This window comes from Ursus arctos, unplaced genomic scaffold (assembly GCF_023065955.2).
Source record: "Ursus arctos isolate Adak ecotype North America unplaced genomic scaffold, UrsArc2.0 scaffold_9, whole genome shotgun sequence".
Classification (NCBI taxonomy): domain Eukaryota; kingdom Metazoa; phylum Chordata; class Mammalia; order Carnivora; family Ursidae; genus Ursus; species Ursus arctos.
Window position 1 is genome coordinate 39117183 of NW_026623111.1, and position 23438 is coordinate 39140620.

General features: G+C 42.4%; 1 protein-coding gene across 1 annotated transcript in view; it reads left to right on the forward strand.

Annotated features, from left to right (window-relative positions):
• Positions 1-23438, forward strand: part of CWH43 (cell wall biogenesis 43 C-terminal homolog) — a 57850-nt gene that overhangs the window by 20700 nt on the left and 13712 nt on the right. Inside the window, exons 9-13 of the mRNA XM_026508869.4 lie at positions 3733-3812; positions 10840-10945; positions 12007-12142; positions 13997-14146; positions 19793-19937. Of these exons, the coding sequence (XP_026364654.4) occupies positions 3733-3812; positions 10840-10945; positions 12007-12142; positions 13997-14146; positions 19793-19937 (617 nt within the window). The remainder of the gene's footprint in view (positions 1-3732; positions 3813-10839; positions 10946-12006; positions 12143-13996; positions 14147-19792; positions 19938-23438) is intronic.

Consider the following 23438-nt stretch of genomic DNA (forward strand, 5'->3'; position numbering starts at 1 on the left):
CTTGTTGGGGAGCTTAAATATGTTAACACTTTGAATATTGATGAACTAGAAATCCAGATGTGAAGTTAGTTGACTATTCAATCTGACTAATTTCAAATGAACTGGATTAAATAAAAATGTTTATTGAAAGGATGACATTTGCAGATAGCATATTAGGATACAATGCACTACGTAACTACACAGGATACAAAGATGTATAAAAATAGGTCTCCATCCTCTGTGCCTTGATATTTTTATAAAGAAGACAAAACATTATAGTGTAAAGAGAAAATAAGCTAAACAAAATTGTAATATATTTCTAAAAGAGATGTCGCAAAGCCGTAAGACCATTATGTAAACGCCTTCATATATGTTCCACCATAATTTGAAACGATTATATTACAATTTCGGGGACATTTTTAAAATTTAGAGTTTGTTTTGTGTGTTCTTGTGTTTTAGGTATATCTCCTAGGACCTGGTAGGTTTTGTTTGTTTTTAATCCTGACAAGCTTTGCCTTTAGTGTTGCCATTGTTGTTATTGGTAGCAGTAGTAGAATTAAGAACCAGAATTCTCTAGTTTACTCATCAGATTGAGGCATTTGGAACCATTTATTTACAGAGCTGTTTAGACAGTTCTGTGTAATTTTTTTAAAACAGCCTTTTTTTTTTTAGAGCCATTTTTGGTTTGAACAGAAAGTATAGGGATTCCCCATACACCCTCTGACCCCCATACACACAGCCTCCCCCACTATCAGTAACCCCCACCAGAGGTTATTATTACATTTATTATTATTATTATTATTATTATTTGAAGATTTATTTATTTGTTTGTTTAGAGAGAGAGCAGCGGGAGGGGCAGAGGGAGAGAGAATCCCAAGCAGACTCCACACTGAGCACGGAGGCTGATGCGGGACTTAGTCTCACGACCCTGAGATCACGACCCGAGCGGAAACCAAGCTGGACGCTTAACCGACTGCACCATCCAGGCACCCCTCTTCTTACCTTTATTATAACTGAGGAGGGTACACTGACATTATCATTATCACCCAGGGTCCATGGTTTACTTTCGGGCTTGCTCTTGCGGTTGCACACGCTGTGGGTCTGGACAGATGTGGAATGATACGTACCCATCATTAGAGTGTCATACAGAGTAATTTCACTGCCTTAAAAATCCTCTGGGCTCTGCCTGTTCATCCTTCCCTGCCTCTGCCAGTGGCAACCACTATCTTTGTGTTTAAAAAAAAAAAAGAATAGATTTTACTTTTTAGAGCAGTGTTAGATGTACAGATCTGTCGAGGACACAGTATGGAGTTCCTTCATACAGCCCCTCACACCCGCGCCTCCACAGAGACGGTGATGCTGTCCACGCTTGCCATCGTTACTGACATCGCGCCCCCGTGCTATGGTTGTTATGACTGGTGAGCCAGTCCTGACACATTGTTACTAAGTGAAGTCCATAGTTTACAGCAGAGTTCACTCTTCCTGTGGTATGTCCTGTGGGTTTTGACAAATGTACGATGACATCTACCTACCATTACAGCATCTCACAGAATAGTTTCGCTACCTTAAACATCCCCTGTGCTCCACCCGTTCGTCCTTCTGTCCTTCTTCCAAACCCTGGCAACTACTCATCTTTTTACAGTCACCATTGGTTTGCCTGTTCTAGACCTTCAGTCTCGTCTTTCAGCTTGAAAATGTGATCTAGTTTTGTTGTGGTTTCTCAGGCATTATCCTTTATTTCTGTCATCTTACTTTGCTTTTGCTTTTTCTACTTTCTCTGGGTATATTTCTCCCTCTTTTTCTTCTTGTTTTCTTTTGCATTGATTGGGCTTTCTTATGCTTTTTTTCTTATCCCCTCCTTCTTACCCCTCTTTCTAGTTTGGAAATTATACCTTCAATTTCTATTCTTTTAGTAGTTGGATTTTTTTTTTTTTTCCTGCTCTCAGCACATTAAAGATACTGTTCTGTTATCTGGCTTCAGTTTTCGCTGTTGAGAAGTCAGCTGTCAGTGTAATCTCTGCTCCTTTGGAGATCATCTGCCTTTTTTCTCTGGCAGCTCTTAGGGTTTCTCTTTGTTTTGGATGCTGGGGTTTCACGGTCTATTTGGATGTGGTTCCCACCCTGCCCCTGCCCCTTCCGTCTTCCCCCCATCTTGCTTGTTAGTGTTTGGGCTTTCTGAATCTGAAGAGTCCTGTCTTTTATCACCTCTGGAAAATTCTCAGTTTTATTTCTGCAAATATTGCCGCTTTTCCATTCCTTCTCTTCTTCCTGTTTGACTCCAGTTAGATTGTGCTGGATCTTCTTAGTAGCTTCTCCGTGTCCCTTAGCCTCTTTCATAGTATCTACCTTTGTTCTTAAGCCGTCCCTTGCACTAATTCTCTATTCAGCTCTGTGTACTACCTTTCTTGTCCACTGTGATTCTAACTGCAATTATTATATTTATTACATCATTCGATTTCTAGAAGTCTATCTTATTTCTTCACACTTTCTCCCAATCATTAATTTAATCTCCTATTTCTTAGTCATCCTGTTGAATACCCTCTTATTTTTTGACACATGTTAAGCATGCTTGTTTTGTATTCTGATTCTAAAAGCTGCAATATCTGAAGTGTTTGTAAGTTTGATTTTACAGGGCTTTTGTCCCCTGCTGGTTACTGCTCATGGAGACCTGTTTTCTTGCATATTATTTATTGTATATATTTATGATTTATTTTTACTTTAAGCTCATGGTTCTTGGAATATTTTCAGGGAAGATCCCTTAAAACCTGAGTTGCAGGGGTGCCTGGGTGGCTCAGTCGGTTAAGCATCTTGCCTTGGCTCAGGTCACGATCTCAGGGTCCTGGATCAAGCCCCACATCAGGCTCCCTGGTCAGCAGTGGAGTCTGCTTCTCTCTCTTCCTCTCCCTCTGTGATCTCTCTTGCTCTCACTCAATCTCAAATAAATAAACAATATCTTTAAAAAAACCAAACAAACCCGAGTTGCAAGTATGGGTAATGCATACATATCACACATGAAAATTAACCCAGGAGTTAGACATTTCTCCTTTGCACAAAATCCTTGACTAATAGATTTAATAATTTCATAAAATTATTATTTTCACTCAAATATAATTAATATACAGTACTATATTAGTTTCAGATTTACAGTATAATGATTCAACAACTCTATCCATTACTCAGTGCTCAACACAAGAGTACTCTTAATCCCCTTCACCTATTTCACCATCCCCCAACCACCTCTCCTCTGGTGACCATCAGTTTGTTCTCTATAGTTAAGAGTCTGGGTCTTTTTTTTTTTTTTGTCTCTTTTTTCTGTGTTCATTTGTTTTGTTAAATTCCACACATGAGTGAAATCATATAGTATTTGTCTTTCTCTGACTGACTTATTTCACTTAGCATTATTCCCTCTACATCCATCCATGTCATTGCAAATGGCAAGATTTCATTCTCTTTTTGATGGCTGAGTAATATTCCATTGTGAATATATATACCACATGTTCTTTATCCATTCATCTATGCAAGCTGGTGCAGCCACTATGGAAAACAGTATGGGGGTTCTTCGAAAAAGTAAAAATAGAACTACCATGTGATCCAGCAATTCCTCTTCTGGGTATTTACCCAAAGAAAATGAAAACATGAATTTGAAAAGATCTGTGTGCCCCTATGTTTATTACAGCATTATTTATAAAAAAAAATATTTTTAAAAAGACAAACTTAGTTTCTTTTAAACAATGATTTCTTCTTTCTGTTTAGTGTTGTGGCTGCTTGTTGGTGTAGGGCTCTTGGGATTAGGACTACGGCATAAAACCTATGAGAGGAAACTGGGCAAAGGGGTAAGTAATGAAAACTTTTGATACAGAATTTTTTATGGTGTGTATGCATGTGCATGTATTTGTACACTTTTCATTATGCTTGACCTGTAGATCTGCATTTCATGACTTCAGGGCCCTGTAAACCATCTCTTGAAACCTTAGGTCGTAGGCTGATAACATAATAGGACTATGTCATGAAGTTGGGTTCTTGGAATAGACCCATGTTTTAAAGGCAAGATGCTCATAATTTTGTTGTATGAAGTTATATTTTCCATTCCATGATTTAACATATCTAAACGATGAAATAAAGAACTACTTTATAATGGGCATTTTGGTGCTGTTTGGCAGACAACTGCTGAAGGCAGCAATGTGAGAGTCTGATTTAAAAACGATCTTATAGATAATTCTTGAATTTGAAGATTTGGGTAGCTTGTGTATTGATGGGTCATGGAAGTTTTCCTGTCTTCCATTTCTCTCTTGCTGTCTACAGTTGTAAATGTTTTATTGTCCTTTCTCTTCTAGGTAGGTGGGCAGAAGAAAGAGTAGTAAGTTGCAGTGTTGTACTTTGTCTCTGCTCTGGTGAAGTTCGATGTGTTTCATAATGCAGTTAGAATTACAGTTTTGGCTAAAGCAGGATTTGAGGGTTGACTTTGAATTTTAGTATTCTATATTACCAGGCAGATTTTTTCATATAAATAAAAAACTATACTGAAGACAGAGACCACACTTCTCTTATTTACCTTTGTAATTCCAGCACCTCAGAAAGTGCTTGGCACATATTCAGAACTCAGTAGATCTTTCTTTTTTCTTTTTCTTTTTTTTTTGGTAACTATTCTTTAGTAAGTAAATAATTCATGATATGGTCTCTCTCTTTTGTCCTTTAATTGTTAGTTGTTGTTATTGCAACATAATGTCAGTCAGAAAAAGACACCTGGGGCGCCTGGGTGGCACAGCGGTTAAGCGTCTGCCTTCGGCTCAGGGCGTGATCCCGGTGTTGTGGGATTGAGCCCCACATCAGGCTCCTCCGCTGTGAGCCTGCTTCTTCCTCTCCCACCCCCCCGCTTGTGTTCCCTCTCTCGCTGGCTGTCTCTGTCTTTGTCGAATAAATAAATAAAATCTTTAAAAAAAAAAAAAAGAAGAAGACACCTAATGTCAGCCAGGGACTCATTTTAAAAAGAGTCATTCCAGTTGGATTTATTACCTGTTTAAAATTGACGCATGCACGCATTCATTCATTTGATAAACGCTTACTAGATGTCTCTTGTGTACCTGGTTCCAGGGGTACAGAGGTAAAGAAGTTGGACAAGACCCCCGCCCTCGTGGAGTTTACATTCTAGCAGGGAGAAAGATGGTATTCAGAGAAACAAATAGACCATCACGTTAGATCAGGCTGCTCGGAAGTAGGGTCATGGAGCAGAGAGTAACGGGGTCTGGTGCTTAGAGAAGGCTGCTCTGAGGACAGGATGAAATTTGAGTTGAGACTTGAAAGCTAAAATGAAGCCAGTTCTTCACAGAGCCAGGGGTGAGGATTCGGGCAGGGGCATGCGTGGGGCCGAGGGGAAGTAAGTGTGGTGTGTTTGAGGCCCCCCAGGATGGCCAGTGTGGCTGAGACTTGGTGGGTAAGGGGAAGAGTGGTAGAAGATGAGGGAGAGGCAGGGAGGATCCCATCATAGATGGCCTCACACAGCGCAGTGAGGCGTCCTCATTTGATTTTTCTTGCAGTGGGAACCACTGGAGTAGTTCGCGCAGGAGCATGAAGAAACATGACATATATATATATCAGTTTGGCTGCTCTGTGAAGAATGGATTGTAGAGTAGAAGCAGGGAGAGAAGTTACAAGGCTTTTTCAGTTGTCCAGGAGAGAGACCATGGACGTTTGGGTGGGCGTGGTGGGTAATGGAGTTAGGGAGAAGTGGATAGACTTAGAATATACAGTTGACCCTTGAACAACCTGAATTTGAACTGTGCCAGTAGACTTACGTGCATATTTTTTTCAATAAGTATGTTGGAAAGTTTTTTTGTAGATTTGCAACAATTTGAAAAAACTTGCAGGCAAACTGCCCTACCTAGAATACTGAAAAATTTCAGAAAAAGGTTGGTTATGAATGCATAAATTATATGTTGATACTAGTCTTTTTGTCATTTAGTAATAGAGTATACACAAATTTATTATAAAAAATTAAAATATATCAAAACTTGTGCACACAAACCCAGATCGTACACGGCACCATTTGTAGGGGACAGAAATGTAAACAAACGTAAGGGTGCCGTATTAAGTCATAAGTGCATAACATTAGCTGTGGTACATACCATGCTACTGTCATAATTTCGCAGCCACCTCCTGTTGCTATCACAGTGAGCTCGAGTGTTGTATCAGTTTAAAATGCTGTGTGGTGCTAATCTCCAGGCAAGCAGTTTGTCTCTAGTAAATTTCTTATTACAGTAAAAAGTGATCTCTTGGGGCATCTGGGTGGCTCAGGCAGTCAAGCGTCCCACTCTAGATTTCAGCTCAGGTCGTGATCTCGGAGTCGTGCGATCGAGCCCTGTCTTGGACTCAGAGTAGAGTCCGCTTGTCCCTCTCCCTCTGCTCCTCCCCTTGTTCTCTCTCTCTCGCTCGCTTGCTCACTCAAATAAATAAATAAATGAATAAAATCTTTAAAAAAAAAAAGGCGATCTCTTGTGGTTCTCATGTGTTTTTGTCTGTAAACCACAGACCTTGAATAACCCCACAGGACCCATAGAGAGTACCACTAGTGATGCTAGAAGGGCTCCCAAGAAGCAGAGAACAGTCAGGACGAGAAAAAGTTGATTGCCTGGTATCCTATAGACTGGGGTCTGCAGCCGCATTCACTAACACTTGAGAGACATGAATCCAGCGTAAGGACCACTGTAAAAAAAGAAAAGGGAATTTGTGAAGCTGTTGCTGCAGCCAAACCCGCAGGCATGAAAACCTTACACTTTTTGCAAAATACCTTTTTATCTCATATTGAAAATGCAACTTTTGTGTGGGTGCAGGATTGCTGTCAGAAAGGCACACCTATAGACTAATACGACTTGAGAAAAGGTGAGCTCATTATATAACAACAAAGCAAACGGAAGGTGAAAGATCTAAAGCTGGAGAATTTAATTTTGGAAAGGTTTGGCTTAAAAAAATGTCAAGATAACAGGAGAAGCAGCTTCTGCCCACCAAGGGACAGCAGACGAGTTCCCAGACACCATTAAGGACATCACTGAGGAGAAAGAATATCTGCCTGAACAGGTTTCTAGTGCAGGTGCAAGTGCCCTATTGTGGGGAAAAAAAATGGCACGAAGTGTATCTATTAGTATGGAAAGCCAGCACGAGGATTTAAGACGGGCGGGGTGTGCCATCCACTGTTTTGTGCAAACGCAGCTGGGCTTATGATGAGGACTCTCTTTACCTAAAAGCTGCTTAACCCTGAGCCTTTGATGGGAAAGATAAACACCAGCTACCAGTCTTTTGACTGTACAACAAGGAGGCCTGGGCAATGGGAACCTTTTTTCTGGATAGGTTCTATCGATGCTTTGTCCCTGAAGCCAGAAAGTACCTTGCCGGTAAGGACGGCCTTTTATGGTTTTTTTGATATAAGACAATGCCCCGGCCACCCAGGACCCCATGCATTCAACACCAAAGGCACCGACGTGGTCTGCTTGCCCCCACACACGTCTGTGATTCAGCCTCTAGATCAGGGAGTCATGGCCCTTTAAGGCCCATTCCACACAGCACTCTGTGAAGGAATTGTCAATGCTATGGAGGAGAACCCTGACAGACAGGACATCATGAAAGTCTGGAAGGATCACAGCACCAAAGGATTATTAGCGAAAGCCACAAAAGCCATCAAGCTCAAGACAGTACACTCCTGCTGGAGAAAACTGTGTCCAGATGTTGTGCGTGACTTCACGGAGTTTATGACAGGGCCAGTCAAGGGAGTCCTGACGGGGATTGTGGATAGTGGCAAAAATGGTGGAGGCTGAAGGGTTTTAAGATATGAACCTTGGCGAAATTCAAGAGCTAACAGACAGCACCCCAGAGGAATGGACAGAAGACAACCTGATGGAGAGGAGGGCTTCTGCACCAGTGCCAGATGATGAGAAAGATGCAGAAGAAGCGGCCCCAGAAAACAGACCGACATTAGACAATCCGGCAGAAGGGGTCTGACTCTGTGAGCCTGCTTCTGACTTTTCTTACGACACGGACCCTTCCAGGACAGGGGCACTCACCCTAAAGCAAATGGTGGAAGAAGGACTGGACCATATAGAAACATTTTTAGGGAAATGGAAAAGCAAGGAAGACAATAAGGACAATATATTTCCAGAAAGTTACACTGAGTGGGCCTGCCTCTCCTTCCTTCTCCTCTACCTCTAGGACCCCTGAGGCAGCAAGACCACCCCTTCCCTTCCTCCTCTTTCTCAGCCTTCTCAACGTGAGCACAGTGAGGATGAAGACCTAATGATGGTCCACTTCCACTCCATGAATTGTAAATAATCATCAGGCCATACACTTAATCAGTCTATCTGGTGTGTGTGTGTGTGTGTGTCTGTGTGTGTGTGTGTGTGTGTGTGTGTGTGTGTGTGTGTGTGTGTGTGAAAATCGAATACCTATACGGCAAGAACTGTAGGAGACGTTCGGGGTCATCATTGGCCTTGCCGCCTACGTATTCATCGCACAGAACAGGGAGTGCAAGACTGCTCTGGAGGGGACAGCCTAGCCTTATGTAGGCATCACGTGAGTGTATTTAATGTAAAATTAATAACATCTCCATTTTCCTGCTGTTTTATAACTCTGCTTTCAAAGAATTCTTTTACTGTATAGTATGTCTCTCTCTCTCTCTCTCATAATTGGAGAAACTGTGTATCAGTCTATCATTACATGGAAGTGCTTTTTAAAAAAATGTAACAGTGTTTCCAAACTGCATTACAATTATGACTGTAATACTGTATGCCATAAAAATTGGATAACGATGCATTCATCAGTGTATAGGCTAGGCTGCCGTGAAGCAGCCATATCGATTACACTAGGTCACCATAAAACAGACATATTGCTGCTGCTTCATTATCAGTGCATGAACTGTTATAGCTGCAAGTAAATACGAAGTTCTTTTTCACATTATCTTTTCATTTTTGTTGTCTACTGTTAGTAATACATGTAACATCTACAGTGTTTTGTAACGTATAAGACAATGTTGATATAGGTACTGATAGACGATTTATACTGTGAACAGATGTTGTAAACTTACAGTCTCAGCAACTAGAGCACAGGACTGGGAATGTGTTTTCCCTTCCTTATGATGTTCTTAATCACATCTTCTTTTCTCTAGCTTACTTTAGTATAAGAATACAGTGTATAATAGAATGTACAAACTATGTGCTAATCGCCTGTTATGTTATTGGTAAGGCTTCCAGTCAACAGTAGGCTATTCATAGTTATGGTTTTGGGGAGTCAAAAGTTACACGTGGATTTCCAACTGTGAGGGGGACAGCGCCCCTAACTCCCATGTTGTTCCAGAGTCAATGGTATTCTGAAAGTAGAGTTGATAGGATATGCTAATGGATTTGATGTTGCTGAATGGGGAGAAAGAAGGAATCAAGAATGACTTTGGCTTGAGCAACTGGATTGAGGGTGGTGGCGTTTATTGACAGGGGAAGAATGAGAGAATAACAGGTTTTGGAGTGATGAAATCCAGTTAATTATAATTACAGAGTTATGTGAAAAGGGATAGCTTGATGAATATATCATGCCTCTTGAAATCCCTGTTGATGGTTCCATTCTCTTTATATGACATTCACTCAACTGGATGATCTTTCCTGTATAAGGATGAAAAGCCCAGCTTACTGGGCTGGGTAGCACACTGAGCTGTTTATGTTACCTAGTGCCCCCCCCCCCCATTCTAAAGAGGTTGCTACTTATCTTTCTCCCAACCTGAACTTGTATGGTCCACTTTAAGTTGCTTTTCCGGTCGTGCTGGTCGATTTGTTCTAATCTAGCCATACTCTTTCTCAGAATCCCTGTGATAGATCAGTTAGGTATTCATTTGAGATGGATGGTTAGGGTTGGGCAGTGATTCTCTGACTAAGCCCATGGACCCAAAAGATGAACTCTCCAAGGGGGCTGTGCTCCTGAACGTTGGCCTTGCAAGGACAGCAGGGGGGTAACAACATGTATAACTCAGTCAGAATCAGCAGACTGCTTTATAGATCTATTGAAGTACTCTACGTATCCCCCTGTGATCTCATTCCTCTCCTGTGCAAGGGTGGCCTCTATCTGGAATATGGTGTTTATCATTTTCACACATTTCTTTATTCTGTTACTGCCTACAGTATAACCCCAGATGATACTGGTTTTTCCATGTTTTTTACTTTACCTAAATGACACCTGACATGTACATTTTGCAACTTGTTTTTTTAATTAATTTTTTAAAGATTTTTTTTTTAATTTACTTATTTGACAGAGAGACAGTGAGAGAAGGAACACAAGCGGAGGGGGGGCGGAGAGGCAGAAGCAGGCTTCCCGATGAGCAGGGAGCCCTGACTCGGGGCTCGATCCCAGGACCCTGGGATCAGGACCTGAGCCGAAGGCAGACGCTTAACGACTGAGCCACCCAGGCGCCCCATCTTTTTTAATTTAAAATCACCTTGACAAGACTGATCCGCATGGAAATATGCAGCCCCAGCTCATTTATTAGGGCTGTGTTGTATTCCATTTTATGTACGTGACACCACTTACTCATCCATTTTCCTATTTTTCCTCTTGAAACAACAGCCAGGTTGCTTCTAATTTTTTGCTATTATGAATAATGCTTGTTATAAATGCTCACTTTCCAAATATTCCTAATTTCTAAGCTTAAGCTAGAAGTTCACAGAAGATTTATTATGAGAATACCATCTAGCAAAGAGTACCTTATTTTTATGGATCAAATGTGGGCAAATTCACCAAGAAAATTCCTTTGCTGAAATATGAATTCTGGTAGCAAGGTGGAGAAACTGCCACCATTCATAGTCATCCTAAATTATCCTTAACACTACTCCTCAGGCACCGGCCACAGACGTCTCTGCTGCCATCTGGCCTTTCAGGTTTGGCTACGACAACGAAGGGTGGTCCAGTCTAGAAAGAGCGGCTCAAGTACTCAATCAAACAGGTGAGTCTTTTATTGGAATCAGTTCCAGGTTTTGAGAAACTACTATTGTTATTTTTATTTTGAACAAGATCGTAAGTAACAGGAGGAGGTTTTGCTGGGTCATAAACTAATCTCTTAAAAAGGCTTTACTCTGGTGGGCAGCTGCAGAAGGATTAAGTTTCTACCACCACATCTGTCTTCAAGAGCAATTAATTCGGTTAATTCTGAACAAAGCCTCATACTGAGCATCTGCAGGGAGTTCTTGTCATGCCTTTGCTCTTAGAGATACTCCGGCTGCTGCCTTCTGCTGCGTGGGGACCCACTGTTGGGGATCAGAAAGCAGCTGGGTTAAAGGCAGAATGGGTCAGAGTGATGCTCATTTGTGAAGCAGGTTGCTCTCAAGAGCCTAAGGGCCAGTTTTTAAGTTTCCGTGTCCTGGGGTGTTGATCTTTGTATGAAGCATCCTTTCAAAGATGCCGGTATTTGGTTCTTAGATGAACTTCGTGGAGCATGGAGCAAAATGCAGAAAGGGCTAAACTGTTCTGGTTAGTCCTAATGATAACCATGTCTCCTGAGAAAATTGCTGGGGGTCTGTGCAATTCTAATGCCTCTGAGAAATTTCCACGCCCTTCGTCCTGATTATAGGCCTCGGAGGTACCACTGGCCAGGGTCTGAAAAAACCAGGACGCTTCTGTGCCAATACCATGGAGGTGTTTTCCCAGGAGTAAAATGCTGTTGCATACCACTCTATTATTTCTGAACATCAGTTGGGTATTTGAGAAAGGCATTATGCTTATTTTAAATTTTGGGAAAGATGTTAAAAATATTAGAAAATTTAGAGATTATGCTCTTATCCTTTCCTGCATTTCTTTAAGGTGTCCCATGTTTTAATTACCTTCTGAACATGGGAAAACTCCTTTTATAGCTCAGGTTTGATCGGCTTCACTTCAGTGACTCATTAGAAATTACTTTGTTTTTTTTTATTATTTATGAGGAAAGGCAAAGGGTTTAAGAATAAAGTTTTGCTAATTGTTTTTCCACAACTGTGATGACTCACTGTGTGCATTTTTCCCCCTGAATAGGTGCAGATTTCATAACGATTTTGGAGAGTGACGCCTCTAAGCCCTATATTGGGAACAATGACTTAACCATGTGGTTAGGGGAGAAGTTGGGTTTCTATACTGACTTTGGCCCAAGCACGAGGGATCACACTTGGGGGTGAGTGTACCTTGGGAACGTGGCCCCGAAGACCAGGCAGCATGGGCTTTGAGGGGAAAGTTGATGTTGTCACACCTTAGTCCTGAGTATGTCCCGGGGTGCTTCCTGGAGGGATGAGGAGGTGTGGAAGATATACATGTTCCATGAGTGCTTGAAAGGTGTCCCCGTTGCTGGATATTTTCAGTTCTTCAGCATTATAAACCGTTCATTGCAGGAGCCGAGGTTACAATGCTAAGCATGTCTGACTTGATGCTGTGTGCATGGGGCTTACGTCCTAGTGTGAAGAAAGAGAAAAGAAACATGTAGACATGGAGATAAATAAGAATTTGAGGTGGTGGTAAGCGCTATGTAGAAAAGGATAGTGACTGGGGAGGAGGAGCAAGGGGGATGGTCAGAATGGTCTCTGTGAAGACCTCATGATGAGAAGGACCCAGGATCCAACCTCGGGAAGAGGAGGGGACTGCCGGTGTAAAGACTTCAGGCAGGATCAGGCTTGGTGAGCCTGACTGTGGGGACTGAGGGGGAGCTGGTAAGAAATGAGGTCAAGGGCAGGCCCCTGATCTTAGAGAGCCATATAGTCCACGCTGAGGACTGAGTAATTCAGTTTTGATGGGAAAACATTGGCTGTTTTCAGATGGGAGCTTTCTGATCTGATTTACATTTTTAAAAAAAGATTTTATTTACTTATTTGACAGAGACAGCGAGAGAGGGAACACAAGCAAGGGGAGTGTGAGAGGGAGAAGCAGGCTTCCCGCTGAGCAGGGAGCCTGATGTGGGCCTCCATCCCAGGACCCTGGGATCATGACCTGAGCGAAGGCAGACGCTTAATGGCTGAGCCATCCAGGTGCCCCTGATCTGATTTACATTTTAAAAAGATCATTCTGGCTGCTCCCAGAACAGCTTCTTCGGGACAAGAGTGGGAAGGAGCAGGGAGACAGGTGATGAGGTAGGCGTACTAGCACAGGTGAGAGATGATGGTGGGAGCCGTGGACATGGAGAGAAGGGGGCACGTTCAGGAACTACTTTGGAATAGAGCTGACAGGACTTGCTGATGGTTTAGGTGTCAGGCGCCGGGAAGGGACAAGGGCATCATCGCCGTTTTTTCCCTGAATACCTGATAGAGATGGTGCTGTTTAATGGATGGGACCGACCAGCCAGAGCAGCTGGACTGTGCTAAATTTGAGATGCCTCTGGATTAGTTCAGTTATGTCCCATAGAAAGTTGCATGCAGCCTGGAGGGCCAAGTGGGACAGGACAAGGGACATGTATGTAGATTCAGGTAGCATCACTGTAGAGATGTTCCTGCTGGAGGGACTCCATCAGCGGCCAGAGAGAGACAGTGCCCCCAGCCGGGGAAGACAGCTGGCTGCGGTCTGAGCTCCGCTCATTCTTGTCATATGTGGTTCTTGGCCTTGGAGTGGGGTAGAGCATGTTTTCATATCTTCATCGGACAGTTTGTAATTTCTAATTTTGTAAATTGTTACTCCGTGTCCTTGCTGGGAAGATTGTACATTCCCAAATGTGCTGATTGATATTAGAATTGTTTATGCAAATATGTTGCCACAGTAACAATGCAAGGAGAATGGATTTGTGTATTACTAATTCTGCCCTTTTTGTATCTCCATAGCATCTATTAAAACAGAGTTGATGGCGCTGTGCTTAGTGACACAGCGAGACGCGCTAAATAGCAGAGATTTATGGCCCTGTCAAGCCGACTACGCGTTAGTGCTCTGAACGGCCCTCAGTGGTTTGCCTGAAGTGCGACAGGTCCCTTTTTAACACCTGTGCTTAGTCCTGTCTCCACGATATGGTGAGACCAACGGTGATGCACTGTTTCTTTTCATTCCAATGCAGGATTATGGTTTTGTCACGATACCCAATTGTGAAATCAGAGCATCACCTTCTTCCGTCACCAGAGGGCGAGATCGCACCAGCCATCACACTGACCGTTAACATCTCGGACAAACTGGTGGATTTTGTGGTGACACACTTTGGGAATCATGAGTGGGTTTCTTTGGTCTTTCTAATAGTACCCAAATGCCAAGAGATAGGATTAATACATCACTTTGATTTCCATGCACTGACCTTTCTTCTTCTTTTTGCTCCCAAAGTATTCTTCCTTATGCAGCTGGTTTTAAGAATGGGGCATAGAGACCTTCGAGATGCAGGCCGTCCTTAGTGATGGTACAGGGCAGCAGCCGTGTGATGCCGTGTGAGCCAGCAGTGGTGTGCTAAGTGCAATACTCTATACAATTAGGGCCATTATAGCCCCACTTTACAGATGAAGACTGTGGACTGAGAGAGGTTAGATGACTTGTCAGATGGGGTCACGTGGTGAGGCATTAGGCAGACCCAACTCAGAGCCGGCTCATACTTGGGATCACGTGCTAAATCAGACTACAGAAAAAGGAAATTTCCTTTTCCTACAGGATTATTACTGTTGGGATTTGAGGGTACTAAATGACAATTCCCTTTGCCCTTGTGTTTTCACAGTCCACTGATGGGCAGGCAGGGCAATCTGGCAGGGAGATCAGAGTATCTCTCATTTCTGATCAAAGTATCTCTTATTTCTGATAAACCTATGTGGGCGACAAGGCTTAAGTGTGTCCACATGGGCCTGCTGACACATCCCCCCAACAACACAGGAAACGTACTCCCCCAAAGCAGCACACCTACCAGCAAGGGCAGAGTTTTCCCCGTCAAACTCTCCCCTAGGTAGAGAGAACGTGCCAAAAACACCCTGTCTGCAAGCTGGCAGGTTCCAAGGAGAAGAGAGAGGAAGGAATTGAGACAAGCATGCCCAGTTCATTCTGCCAAACTCAAGTAGTTAGAAAAGTCCTCCCCAAAAGTAAAAGGTGAGAGAGCGAGGCCAGACATGGTTTTCTAAACAAGTCCTCCTATAAGGGGACATGAGGAATGGGGAATGAGTTTTATCCCCAAAGGATAACATTTACAACCAGTGACTTAGTACTGAGTAAATCATGAATAATGCCAACCATATATCATAGAAGATAAAAGTGTATAACTTATACTCTGCCATGCTAAACATTCTGTAATAACAATTGAAAATATTAACATAAAGTGCTATGAAACAGGGCATGTAGGTTCTGCCCACATGACTGACAAGGGGCCACGGAGCTTTAAAGTGACGTACAGAACATTGGAACAACACTGCTGCACTGTCAGTCTCGCCTAAACAAAACGAAGGTGTCTGCTGTGCTTGTTCTGGTTCTCTCACAGTGTGATGTGGATCCGTGGGGCCATACTTGAGTATCTTCTGAGCTAAGTCAGAGCTCAGTAACATAAACAAACCATTCAGATGTGAACCATCCGCTTCCCGGACCCTTGCTTGTCCCTTTAGAAGTAAGAAAGGTGTTTAGAGGACAGATGATACTGACGGTCCATATCTCTTTTAAAAGCTGCTTGAAGAAATGCCTCTGTTTCTTGCAATAATTTTCATGTAGCAAGTACAGGCATTCAGAAACAATTCCACTGACCTTACATTGCATTGGGTTTGGCTTTTAAAAAATAGGCACTTTTGTGTTTAAAGTTGCAAGGTCTTAACCTAAGAAATGGCTGAATATACCCCTTCCCGTTTTTTTCTTTGCCCCCACCCCCCACCCTGTGCCCTTCAGTTCCTTCCAACCTCCAAAATGTAAAGAATAGACTTAAAAGAGAAGACTAAGGACAGCCCTCAGAATGTGCTTGGAAAAGAGGAGGGAAGGATTACCTTTTCTATCAACCACCCATTTAAAGCTCTCTAATCAGGGGTGCCTGGGTGGCTCAGTCGTTAAGGGTCTGCCTTTGGCTCAGGGCGTGATCCCAGTGTCCTGGGATCGAGCCCCACATCGGGCTCCTCCACTGTGAGCCTGCTTCTTCCTCTCCCACTCCCCCTGCTTGTGTTCCCTCTCTCACTGGCTGTCTCTCTCTGTCAAGTAAATAAATTAAAAAAAAAATTTTTTTTTAAATAAAGCTCTCTAATCAACAGCACACCTTTCACGTGTTCTCACTAACTCGCTTGATTTAATACATGCACGCACACAACTATGCACGCATGCGTGCAAACAAGCACACAGACGTGCGTGCACACATGCATCCATCCATCCATGCAGTGACAACAGCAGTAGCAAGGCTAGCTAACACTTACCGAGGAGCTGTAACTCCAGGGAGGGAAGCAGTGTATTTGAGTGGCTAAAAGCAGGGAATTCCAGAACGTGCAATCAGACAGTCTGGTCTGAATCCTAACTGAAGGTGTATCCTTCACCAGGTTACTTAATTGCCTTGGGCCTCAGTTTTCTCATTTGTAAATCAGGGGCAGTAATCCTACTGATTTCACAGGGTTCTTGTGCGAATTAAATGAGATACTGTCTCCTGCAAAGTACATGAATAAAGTCAGTGCTCAGTTAATACTGGCCATTATTATTAAACCAAATCAGATCACTCTAAATGTAAGGTCTGTCGGGTAGCTTAAAAAAAGAATTCCTTCATCAAACACAGATCAAGCATCTTTCGTGTTCAGGCACAGAGCGAGGCGCCGTCTTTGCCCGTAGAGCCACAGCGCTTTAGAAGACCGGTCCAAGAATACCTCCCAGCAGGTGACGTGAAGACGTTCATCCTTGGAATAATTTGAGAAGCCATCATTACATGTTTTCATTTGTCTTTGTTTTCTACAATATTAGATAAAAAATTCCTAGTGTGAATAAATATTTAGAGATTTCATTTTTTTTAAAGATTTAATTTAATTTATATATTTGACAGAGAGAGACAGGCAGTGAGAGAGGGAACACAAGCAGGGGGAGTGGGAGAGGAAGAAGCAGGCTCCCAGCAGAGGAGCCTGATGTGGGGCTCGATCCCAGAATGCCGGGATCACGCCCTGAGCCGAAGGCAGACGCTTAATGACTGAGCCACCCAGGCGCCCCTAGAGATTTCATTTTCTAGTGATGATGGCCCACAAACCTGAAGTCCTATTAGGAGTGATTGATGGAATGCTTATGCATGCTATTAGCTGATTCAAAACGATTTTTTAAATTACTGACTACACAAATACCTCTTTACAACCAATAAATAGGAAATAGCAGCATTCCTTAGAAGTGTTTAGGTATACACTGTAACTAAAGTTTATGTTATTTTCTGTAATTAACTGAGCCACCAGTTAATCACCACTTTTTTTTTCTTATTACATCATAAATATACAAAGAAGAAAGACTGCAGAACCTGTAGTCTGTAGTTATGATTTTGGTTCTGTTGTAAGATAACCTCAGTGAGTTCTAGTCCTCTTGTTTCTGAATTGGATAAAATTATTTTTTCCAGCCCACCTTACAGGGTTATCAGGCTTATCAAATACTAATAGGTAAGGAGACATGTGTTCTCTCTCTCACTCCCTCCCCCTCCCTTCTTTCCTCTCCTTTCTTTATACTCATACATATACTATTTTTTTTTCCTTTAAAAAAATACTTAATCTCTATACCCAACATGGGGCTCAAACTCCCGACCCCGAGACCAGGAGTCACATGCTCGTCCAACTGGGCCAGCCAGGTGCCCCAATATACTATTTATTTTTATTATTATCAATGGATGAAATTTATCTCCTGAGAAAATGTGAAACCACATTCATAGATTTTTTCCTGATAATATATTGCTAGAATATATTTGCATGGGAACACTATCTGTCGTACAGTGACTTTGGAATTCTCTTGACCAGATCTGAATCCCAGTTGTGTGTATCTGAAGGAACGGAATTCACCGCAGACCTAGTTAAGGAACTACTCACCAAGATGTCAGAAGTGTCACAAGCACAGATAAGAGATCCTACAGTAGTTGGGAAGAGGGGCCACAAAGCATAAAGAATGCAGCTACTGGGGAAGAAACACCCCAACTTCTCTCTCCTCCCACCTTTGTATCTCCTGCTGGTGCCTCCAATTGGCCAGACCTAACTGGATATCAGCAGAAAAGAGCGCTGTGTATTGTGTGAGACTGATGAATCACAGACCTGTACCCCTGAAACAAATAATACATTATGTTAAATAATTTTTTAAAAAAAGAAAGAAAAGGGAGCCCAGGAGATGAAATCTGCATGAGGAAGCCTCTCAGGGCACAGAGAAGGGCTAAGAACAGATCTGGACAGGGAAGTCAGAAAACAACTGTAGGCATGGTCCTTAGCCTCATTTAAAAATAGAGCTAATGTCTGCATCTCAGTTATTGTGAATATTCAGTATCAAAGATGTTAGACAAATGGTCATTCTTTTCACTCTTCTATTTCTTACGACATCTTTTAATAGTACTCAGCTGTCTATACATTCTTATCTAGGCTTAATTCTGTCTTCAGATCCTACCTCAGTGAGTTTCTCCTATCCTCTCAGTTCTTGGTCATCTCTATCTGCCTTTGTCATTGTTTATTTTTTATTTTGGGGGTTTTGTTGTTGTTGTTTTGTTTTGTTTTGTTTTTGCTTAAGTCATTATTAGCTACCTGTCTCTATAAATAGCTATGTGGGTTCTATTGCCTATTTGCTCTTGGATCCATTCCTGGCTTGTCTCCCTCTTGGCTAAACATTGCAGGGAACCACATTTCTCAGAGTCTGTTGCTTCCTGGCTCCTGGATAGGTTCAGCCCATGGAAGGCATTAGTGCAAGGCTGGAGGACAGGAGGAGGAGAGAAGACAAAGTGTTTCTCATTCTCTCTCTCTTTTTTCTCTTGCTTCTTTCTCTGCTGTCTCTGGCAACAGCCGAGTCTCTCCTGTGGCTCTGACTCCTCGTTAGGTGGCCCCAGCAACTTCTGGGCAGCCTCCCCCCAGCTCCATCTCCCACCAGTTAGGGCTGGCTTGCAGACTCTCAGCACATCATCTCCTCTTGTTGTCCCTCTAGTCCAACAAATGGTACTGGTTTCTCATTGTTGCTAAACTCTGGTTGCCTCACTGATTCCTGTTTTGCTTCCCATCACCTAGGTAACCAATTTCCTATAATAAATTCAGCCTGTTTGAAACACCTAGAGCGTTTTCAGTTTTCCTGCCTGCATCATGTCAAATATGATATCCCTGTTTTTCCCCAAACAGACTGACTGTAATCCCCTCAAAGGCATGATGTACCTACTTAATTACCTCAGTTACACACCTGTGGTGCTTAGTCTAATAAAACCATCATGTGTAGCCAGTATTTGAGCAGGAGAGCCAGGGAGGCTTTTAGAAAGTGTTCGGTTGATGTAACTGAGTAGGTTACATAAACCTGGGGTGCTCTGTGAACGTTAGGGTTTTCCCTCTTACTAGTACTTCTGGCTCTTTTAAATTTTATTTTATTATTATTATTTTTTGCCAACTAGTCTTCAGCTGTAATACTGGTGATCGGGTCTTAGATTACTGATGCAATTTCTTCTGACAAAAAACTGAGCAAATGCTGTTTTTGAATAGATACGTAAAGCAACTTGACTTCAACTGACTCGTGGGGAAAGATCATGTTCTTAGTCCAGAGTCTGTCAGCGTGCCCCGCCGAAGCACTGTGTCTCCGTCTTGTTCACCTGCGTCACATTAAGTCATTTATCCGAGCAGGAATTACTCGGGATTTGTGGACTGTATGAGATATTCCTTGGGAACTTACATACCTAGTACTTTTTATAAATTGTCTTGCAAATACAATAAAGAAGTACATTTTTGCATTTCAGAGATGACCTTGACAGGAAACTTCAGGCAATTGCTGTTTCAAAACTGCTGAAAAGGAGCTCCGATCAAGTGGTATTCCTGGGCTACCTCACTTCGGCGCCTGGCTCCAGAGATTACGTACAGCTCATCGAACACGGCAGCGTGAAGGTAACATAATCTTAATAGGATTTCTGATTTCTTAAATAAAACGTTTTTTCTTCATGTTAAAAAACAACAACAACAGTGCAACAATTAATATGTATTTTGATTATATACTGCTGTCTAGAAAACCAAGAGACATACTGGCTTTAAACCACAGCAATCGTCAGTTGCTCCTGGATCTGCAATTTGGACAGGCGGGGAGGGGACAGCTCATCTCTGCTTCACACAGCTGCATGGCTCAACCGGGGACTGGAGGGTCCACTTGGCAGATGCTTCACAGGTGGCAAGCTGGTCCTGCCTGTTGACCAGGAGCTCAGTTGGGGCTTTGGGTGCTGGGTCCTGCTTTTTCTCCATGGGCTAACTTGGGCTTCCTTCCTGCCAATGGCTGGGTTCTCAAGAGTGTGTCCCAAAGAGAACCAGGAAAAAGTTGTATTGCCTTGTATGACCTACCCTTGAGAGTTACATAGTGTGACCTCTGCTATTGTGTGAAGCCTGCTCATATTCAAGTGGGAGAAATAGAAATCCCATCTCTCCATGGGAGGAGTATCAAAGTCACATTATAAGAATACTATATGGAAAGTGGGTTGTTGTAGCCACGTTTAGGAAATATAATCTGCTATCTTATGCAACTTAATTATTATGTTAAGAGTAAAAGATAGAATGAAATATACAGAGAGGTTAGCTGACCAGCCATATACGGCCTCACTAACGGAATTACTCCTTACCTCTTTGGGTCCAAAACCTCAGTTCGTCAGTGTACCCAGATACAATCATGCTCTGGGGAACTGACACACAAATCAAATCCTTGAGACATATGTGCACTGGAATGTTGACTGCATTAACTGATAATGAGAAATATTGTAATATTGTAATATTTCATTAAGCCTTATGTAGATTTCTTGGTCCTTTACCTTTTGTTTTCAACTTCATGTCTTGAGATATTCGCGGAGAAAAAGGCTTACCCGTTTTACCAAGTGCTTGGAAAGACAGATGAGAAAGAGCATGGTGCGATGAGGGTTTCTACTATGGCTTAGATAGGAGAGAAATGTATTTCTTTATGTAAACGTCTGGGCAGGTGCTCCAGTACCGGTGTCCTCCATGGTGTCAGGCATGTGCTCCTTCTGTCCTGTGGCTTCACTTTACGCAGCCTGCATTCCCAAGTTTGCCTTGTGGTCCGCGATGGCAGTGTCTGTGTTGTAGCTAGCAAGACAGAGGAGGGGATGAAGAAGGGGCCAAGAACATATGCAGGTTATCTCTAAAGGCAAATGCCAGGAAACTGACCTCCAACATGTGTATTCACATTTCATTGACTGGAATTTAGTCACATGGCCACACCTGGATATGTAGACGGTTGGGAGGTACACTATGAAATCTCGATATACACACAGCTAAAGACACTACAACTTGGGGAGGAAGGCGATCAGATATTGGGGAGATGAGTGAATCTTGGCGACAGTGGAATAAGGCAGGAAGTGAAGTCAAGATGGACTCCTGATTTCGGCTTCAGTCAGAGGGTGTGTGATGGTGATGTTATTAAAAGAACACTGAAGGAAGAAGAGTTTTGTGAAGATGACAATGAGTTTAGCTCTAGGCTGAGTTGAGGCCTGTGGGCTATTGATGGAGATGTCCAACAGGCGGCTGGATATACAGATCTAGAACTGAGGAGGGCAATCAGGACTAGAAATAGAGATTAAGTTGATGCCACCATCTAAGTGATCTTGGGGACCATGGGAGTGGATGACACAGCTACTAATTAGAGAAGTGCAAAAAGAGGGTCAGAAAAAAACCCTGATAGAGCTGCATTTAATGTGGCTGTCGTGGGGGTGATGGTGAGGGAAGACAGGGGGAATTATCTCAGAAGAGAGATTAAGGAGCGGTCAGAAGAGTAGAAGGAAATCCTGGCCAGTGTGGAGTCACAGAGGCTGTATCAGTTACGAAGCGCCGTGTAACAAACCACCCCAAACCTTAGCGGTTTAGAGCAACGGTTTAAGATTCCTTTGATTCCGTGGGCTGCGTGGTGGTTTTCCCTTCTTGCCTGGGTTCAGTCGTGGAGTCAGCTGGTGGCTGTGGCTGGTGGGGGTCTAAGACGGCCCCATTCCCATGTCTGGGGCTTTGGGGCTGGTTGTTGGCAGGGCCTCTCTCTTCACATGGTCTCACTAGCCCAGCCGGTGCCGCATTCACCAGCCGTGTGACCTGGGGGCAAGTTATTTAAACTTTCCAGGCCTCGACAGCCGCATCTGTGAAGTGGTGATCGTCATATCTGTTGTATCACAGGCTGGTTATGAGGATGAAATATAAGACAATGTCTGTAGAGCCTCAATCTTGTATGCACGAGGCCCTCGGTAAGTGGTAGCTATGTGTATGTACAATGTGCAGCTGGCTGTATGCATAAAATCTAGTAAGATAAATGTGTAAGTACGTGGTCTATAACGTACAGACGAATAGACAAGACCGTGTTTGGCAAGTCTAAGGAGAAATGCATCGTAATAAGAGAAGGAATTCTTACACTGTGTGTGTGTGTGTGTGTGTGTGTGTGTGTGTGTGTGCGCGCGTGCGCGTGTGCGTGTGTGCGTGTGTGCGTGTGTGATGTGGATGGTGTTAAGGAAGAGGAATTTTATTTGATTTTTACTTAATCCTCTGTTGGTTACCACCATCATGGTTAGAAGCTGTGTCAAGACAGTGGATTCCTATATAGCTTTTTCTATTAGGAAGTTTATTAATGCAGAGAGGAGTTTTAATCATAAATGCTTGGATGAACAGATTTTTCTCTTTAAGAAATAAGTATCTGAATTCTGCAGCCTTAAAATTTGACAGCATCTTTTAAAAAATCTAATAAAAACGTGACAGTTAAACATATTCCTAGTTTATTATTCCCTGTATATACAACTGAATGACTAAATTTTTATTTCTTTCCAAGGCAAACCAGACAGTACTCTTTCAATTTATTTGCTTTTTTCATGATTAACGTTTTAAAATTTAATTTTAAAAATGTATTATCATTTTTCCATGTATGCCAAGGCATGCACATGTGTGTATGTGAGTGTGACATATAAGTCATAGTAAAGATAACAAGCATCCATGTGTTCACCACTAAGCTTATGAAAAAAATTAAGAAATAGATAATAGTGTTTTCTTTTAATGATTTAAAAACCTGTTTTAAGTTAAATTTTAATAGTAAAATTAAGAAATGATCAAGAGTCAGTGTATTTTTTATTTATAGGATTCTTTAAAAAGAAGATGGAAATTTCTTCAGTATAAAAGCTCCATATTTAGAGTTTTCCCAGCACATTACAGAAAAAGAATATGTTTATGTTCTGCTTCTCTGGTGAAAAATAACACTGGTCTTAAGCTTTCAACATCAGAAAGACTCATGATTACTCCCCAAATGTGTTTATTTCCAATGATTCAATTTAACAAACTAAGATTGAGCTCCTGCCGAATGCCAGGCTTTATGCTAAGTACCAGGGAGCCAACGTGATTAAGAGTGCCTCTGCTCGGGAAGGGGAG